Source organism: Pinus tabuliformis, chromosome 6 (assembly GCF_031772625.1).
Source record: "Pinus tabuliformis cultivar Carrire ecotype Pingquan chromosome 6, CPIR1, whole genome shotgun sequence".
In the NCBI taxonomy this organism is placed as follows: domain Eukaryota; kingdom Viridiplantae; phylum Streptophyta; class Pinopsida; order Pinales; family Pinaceae; genus Pinus; species Pinus tabuliformis.
Genome location: NC_142292.1, coordinates 1,219,303,736 through 1,219,309,733, shown reverse-complemented (window position 1 = coordinate 1,219,309,733; position 5,998 = coordinate 1,219,303,736). Strand labels below are relative to the sequence as shown.

At 30.6% G+C, this 5,998-nt stretch overlaps 1 protein-coding gene across 2 annotated transcripts; it reads right to left on the bottom strand.

Annotated features, from left to right (window-relative positions):
* Positions 1-915: 915 nt before the first annotated feature.
* LOC149263083 (ferritin-4, chloroplastic-like) lies at positions 916-4,899 on the bottom strand. Of its 2 annotated transcripts, none has more exons than XM_089387102.1 (9): positions 4,693-4,867; positions 4,078-4,443; positions 2,073-2,156; positions 1,884-1,944; positions 1,676-1,766; positions 1,504-1,565; positions 1,328-1,393; positions 1,161-1,224; positions 916-1,038 (listed from the first exon to the last, which is right to left on the bottom strand). In XM_089387102.1, the coding sequence occupies exons 2-9, from the start codon at positions 4,422-4,424 to the stop codon at positions 959-961; spliced, it is 855 nt and encodes a 284-aa protein (XP_089243228.1). In that variant the 5' UTR covers positions 4,425-4,443; positions 4,693-4,867; the 3' UTR covers positions 916-958. The 2 variants fall into 2 exon arrangements, with proteins under 2 accessions (XP_089243228.1, XP_089243227.1); XM_089387101.1 differs by having other exon boundaries at positions 919-1,038; positions 4,783-4,899.
* Between the last annotated feature and the right edge of the window lie 1,099 nt (positions 4,900-5,998).

Below are 5,998 nucleotides of genomic sequence, written 5' to 3'. Positions count from 1 at the left end.
AATTGATGGATTGCTGGTATTGTAGTATATGGAAGGGAATGCATTGAATTAATAGTGCACAACCGCCATAACTCTAAGCAATTTATCATAGTATGATGTTCAACGCTTAATATTATGAATAGTCGGGTCAAGTGGGAGAATGCTAGAAATTAAATGGAAGTTTCTAAATCTTAATGTGACCCAACTAATTAAGTCATTCCATAATTAAAAGCATTAAAGCATTAAAGGATTAAAGCATTAAAGCGTTGAATTGGTATATGATGGACGTACCAGATTTAAAGTTAAAAATATAAAGGATTGGGTCCTCTCTCTCCCACACAAGAGTTGTATTCTTCTCCATCAAGAAACACATAAGGAAGTGAGGGCAAGAGGAGAGAAACCGAATTCTGAGAAGAAGAGTAGCAGCTGTTAGGAGACAGAAGACATAAGATGGCAGCCATTACATCTTCCGCTGTTAATCAAGGTATGTCATCTTAAAATCATGTTCTGTATGTGAAATATTTGGTATTGATGAAGGTATGTCATCTTAAAATCATGTTCTGTATGTGAAATATTTGGTATTGATGATCTTTGGGCTGTCAGTTAAGATTTTTACATTAAATACTTTGAAAAAGGTGTAAACTCAGATTACTCAAGAATAACATGATATAAATATAAACAGACACACCAATCCTAACAGCCAAAAATTTAATATGCTCAAAAACCAACGGATGCAACTATACATGCCCGGCATATTAAGCAGGAGAAAATTTCAAAACAGTTTGACGATTCGCCCATTGGCATCGCAACATAAATATAAATCATAGCGATGAACATCTTTCATATATATATATATACACACACATTAAAAGTATGTACTATAGGAGCAAAATATTATTTCTCTCATGTATATAGAGCATGAACTATAGAAATCTTTCTCAATATGACAATAGAGCAAAATATAAATTTTAAAACGGGCTCAAGCAGCAAGAGCTCCACCGTCAGGGGCAGCAGCTACATCACCTCCATTTTGGAGCATCTGATCAAAATGCCATACAGCTGCAAGAGACAACCAAATAAATTACAGTTCAGCTTTTAGTAAAGGATGGAGGCATGCTTACATAAATTCTTGACTTTGTCTCTTCGCATATGTTATCAAAATGATCATAGCATCATCATACCGTGCCCTTTGCCTACCCTTCTCAGCTGGGACACATATTCCGATACCTTCTTGATAGTTTCAACCTGCAAATTTGCAGAGAAAAATATAATGTGAGCCTCTTACCATCTTTAATGTTTATACTTCTCTCCTACTTCATATAACGAGAAAACTTAGAGAGCATGCAACCTGCGGGGTGAGAAAGTTGCCCTCAATGAAATCCGTCATCTGACCATCGTTAGCCTCTTGGGCTACCTGTTCCCATCAAACCCAAGAAGCTTCAAAATTATTTCTAACGCAACATAATTTCGAAGTAACAACATATATTCAATCAGCAGCCTAAAAAAAGTTCAGCCGATACTGACTGCGTGCAAGTTCAGAAGCTTTTGATTTGTAAGTTTCTCCAAAGATAGGGTCAGCTCCATGGCTGTGACCAGTAAAAATAAAAACATATTATTATCTTAGGGCTACATTCAAACAAACAAAATGACATGAAACATGCGCGTTGCAAAATAAGAGTCTATGGAATGGACTCACCATAAAGGGCATCACCCTTCTGAGCGTTTTCAAACTCCATGAGGGCAGGCATCAAAATGGATTGTAGTTTAACTTTCCCACCTCTGATGTTCTGCTCAAATGAAACATCAATACAGAGCAAAGTATGAAATAACAGTTATAACACCAGCTTCACTAGAGTTTAGAACCTAAAACAACAGAATGAAGTAAAACACAGAGTCTCATAAACCTGATATTTCATGAGCTTTTCTGCATCATCCCGCTCATCGTCACTGGAATCTTTGAAGAACCTGTCAGATTGGAAAAAATCTATTATTCATCACACTTCTTACAAGGATTATATATATACACAAGAATATCAGAATAAAATTGGTTACGAATACAGGAGAATATAAGAAGAAAATTGGAGGGTACTCACTTAGCAAAGCCTGGCAGAGCTACGTTGTCCCTATCGAAGTATGCAAAGAGAACATGATAAATATATGAAACGTTGTACTCCACGCTGCCAAAAAAACAAGGTTCATGTGATTCCAGGGTATGTAAATGAAAGTTTGATAGATCAATATAAGTTAATCTTATATTTTAGATTGGACCAGCTCTATTGAGGTGGATGGAGAAGAGGAATTGACTAGAGAGTTATTTTGGTTGGAATTTCGTCGAAAAAGTTTCAACAAATCTTGCAGAAAGAGTGTTTAAATGGTATTTTTGAAAGTGGAAATAGATTCAGCACCATCAAAAATTTCTATGGCACCCACAATCTTGAAGTTTAACAACTGTAACTTGGATTTATAAAAATTCCTATAATAAACCACTGCTTTTAGATTAAAAATATGAGATTATTTTTAATAATGAAATATTTTTATTAATATTTTTTCAATTTTAAATAAAAATTACATATTTTTATAATAAACAATCCTTACTACCATTTTTTTAAATTATTTTTTATATCTTAAAAATTAAATTCAAGTAAAAATTCAAATATATTAAAATAATTATACATATTTTTTTAATATTATAAAAAAATCTTATCATTTATATATAAATATAAAATTATATATTTATTTTATATTAAGTTATAAAAAATATGTTTCAATACATTAAATCAACTTTTTATTATTAAAAAATTAATATCAATTTCATGTAAAGATAATTTAATATATATCCAACCGACCATGTACATAGTCCAAATTCTAATCATAAGTGTAAAGCAAGATGTTTGATTATGTATCACATAATTTTTATGTATAATATAATTCTTCAATAAAGAGTAGTAAGTTTCATTTATCATCTAAAAAAATGAAAATTACTTTACAAAAGTGTGTAATTGTTATAAATAAATAAATAAATAAATAAATAAATAAATATAATATTTATTTATTAATAAAAAATATATTATAAATCATGAGAAGTTAAATATTTATTATAAAACCAATTGTAATAGACAGATTACATAAATAAAGCTTAAACATCACTTACAAAGCAAATCGTAGGGTAAGAGTTATGCTACATATGTCATAAAATTTTACATATGTAAAAAGTAAATTTAATTAAATAATTATTTTTACGAAAACATTATTCATTAAAAAAATATAAAAAAACAATATTTTATATTTTAATAAAACTAAAATATATAAAAAAATTATTTAATTAAAAAATATTACAATTAAATTAAATAAACAAATAAAAAAAACACATTATTTTTAAAAAATACAAAAATATTTAAATTTTAAAAAATAAATATATTATCTTTAAATTTAAATAAAAAAATATATTATTTTAAAAAATTAAACACAAGTGTCACTAATGCAACTGATTGAGAATAGACTTTTTCAGCGAAATTAGCCAAAATCAAAACTCACAAAGCCACAAGTTAAATTTAAAGATAAGAAATAAATAAACATATTATCAGTAGAATTAAATAAAAAAACATTTAAATTGATATTAAAATTTTTTTTTTCGAATATTTTTATTTTATTTTTAAATATTTATTATTATTTTTATTTTATATCAAATTTAATTAAAAAAATTTACAAAAAAATTAAAAATAAAAACTCTACATAATTAAAATAAAATATTATCTATATTAAAAATAATATAACCCTCTCTCAAAATTTCCCCAAAAACTTATAAGGAGGAACAACCATGGTAAAGCATATTGAGAAAAAGGAGGAAAAAAAATACATATAAAACTTAACAAACAGATTTTCATGAAAAGAAACCCATGAACCTGATTTCCGATAGACTTCAACCATATGAAACGGAACAGAATTTCCAAGAAATTTCAAGCATATGAAACATAACAGAAAAGAGAGCTTGGAACATGTCATTCCCACAAACAAATTGGTCCGACAATAACTACACATGATGTTCTACAAAACGAATTTATTAACTTAATTGACCTAAGAAGATACAACTTTACTTACTTGATTTGTTCATTCAGTGCTCCTTCACAACTATCTGAGAACTTCTGTCTCGCCAAAGACTGAGAGAATGACAAAGAAAGTTGCGATAGCTCATCCTGGACTTCAACAAAAGGCTCAAATATAACTCCACTCAAAGCACCTGGTTTCCCTTCACCGCCTACAGTAGCTCTAACGCTATGAACCCCACCTCCTCTCTTACTCTTCATGTACCTTGCAGCAACACCAACGCCGCATTTGTCTCCTGAAATTCCATTCTTGCACAAACCATTGTGCTGCTGCTGCTGCTGCTTCCATGGAGAAGAAGCATCAATGGCAGGGGAAACAATAGCAGGAGCTCTGAGAAGCATGGTCGCAAATTGAATCAACCTGCAAATGAGTACAGCATGCAGTCTTGTATTCAAATACCCACAATATATAAATTAAAATAAAAATAACCAATATTATACCGGAGATATATATGTAAGCCAGAACAGAAAACTCATAAAACTGAAATCCACTACTCCAAACTCGGAAATCAAAACTCGATTTAAAACGCCCTCAATCAAAAAATGCACATGTTTGGACTCCACAGCTAGCATCATGGAACCTCAATATAAGCATATCATTAAATCCAACCTTTTCACTGTAAAGTTAATATGGCAGCAAAGAAAATTTGTCAGAAACAATTTCAAAATCTGTTTCTACCTCCATTCCAGCAATACTCACCCACTGAAAACCGCAATACACTTAAATTGTGAGAAAGTAGCACATAAACAAGTAATGCAAATAGGGTATGGCAAATTGTGGTTGCTTCTGCCCTCTGTATATAAGCTCGCCTCCGCGCCTCCATGGCATCAACTGATTGAGACATAGGGTGTGAATCATTAGAATATTCTGGTTGGAAGAGCCGTAGGAGCCCATCTTTGCTACCACAGAACGACAAGTGGACGGTTCAGATCGACGGGCATGTGGAGAAGCGTGGCGGACTCGTGCTCTCCAGATTTTCATTTGACAGAGCGTGCCAGACTTGTGCTCTCTAGATTCTCCGGAGATATTATTTTCTTTGCCCTTTGTCTTCTTTCCATTTTAATTGGTGGAATTTCGCTGCCATTTTATAAAATGTGATGGCCGTGCTTTGTCGGTTTTGTCAATTTACATAATTGACAGCGAAATTACTTTGACGTGTTGATAAGTAATAAAATGCATGGATGTTTTTAGTGTGATTTTTCAGAAGTTTTGTTTTTGGATTTTTCTAGTTTAATTTTTTAAAAATTTTGATGGAATTTATTGAAATCACAAATTTGATGGGTAATCTCTGCACAATAGAAGTGTCTTAGTAGTTTTAGTTTTTCATGGTGTTGAGTCTATATATACAGTGAAAAAACTAGTTTAAGTAACACAAATCAATATTTCTACACAACTTTTCTCCCACTAGAAACTCCAAAAAGTCACAATAAAAACATCTCCGATAAAATGTAGATTTATTTTAATTTTAATTTATCATTTTTGGAGAGATTAAATCCGTTGAAAGAAATAATAATATTGTTATATTTTAAATAAAGTTGTGTGTTTTTTTTTGGTCAGATTAAAAACCTGTGCTGTAATTTTAAATATATATATATATATATATATATATATATATATATATATATAATGTTTAAAGTGGGGATAAAAATATTTTTTCTAACCATAGGACCTTGATGATTAGCCATATTCTAGTCAAACAATATGAGCTTATTTTCGAAAAGAAGGTTAGTGTGGCTTGAAAGCCTCTGTAAAAAAGTTAAAGTGCAACTTGGTTGTAGGAGACATCACTCAATTACTCACCATCTTGTCACTCTTAGGATCATTGTGGAGGAATGTCGCAATAGTAAAAGTGATATTTTTGTGTTATGTTGATGACTTTATAAAAGCTTTCGACATAGTTCCTTAGGATAAGCTA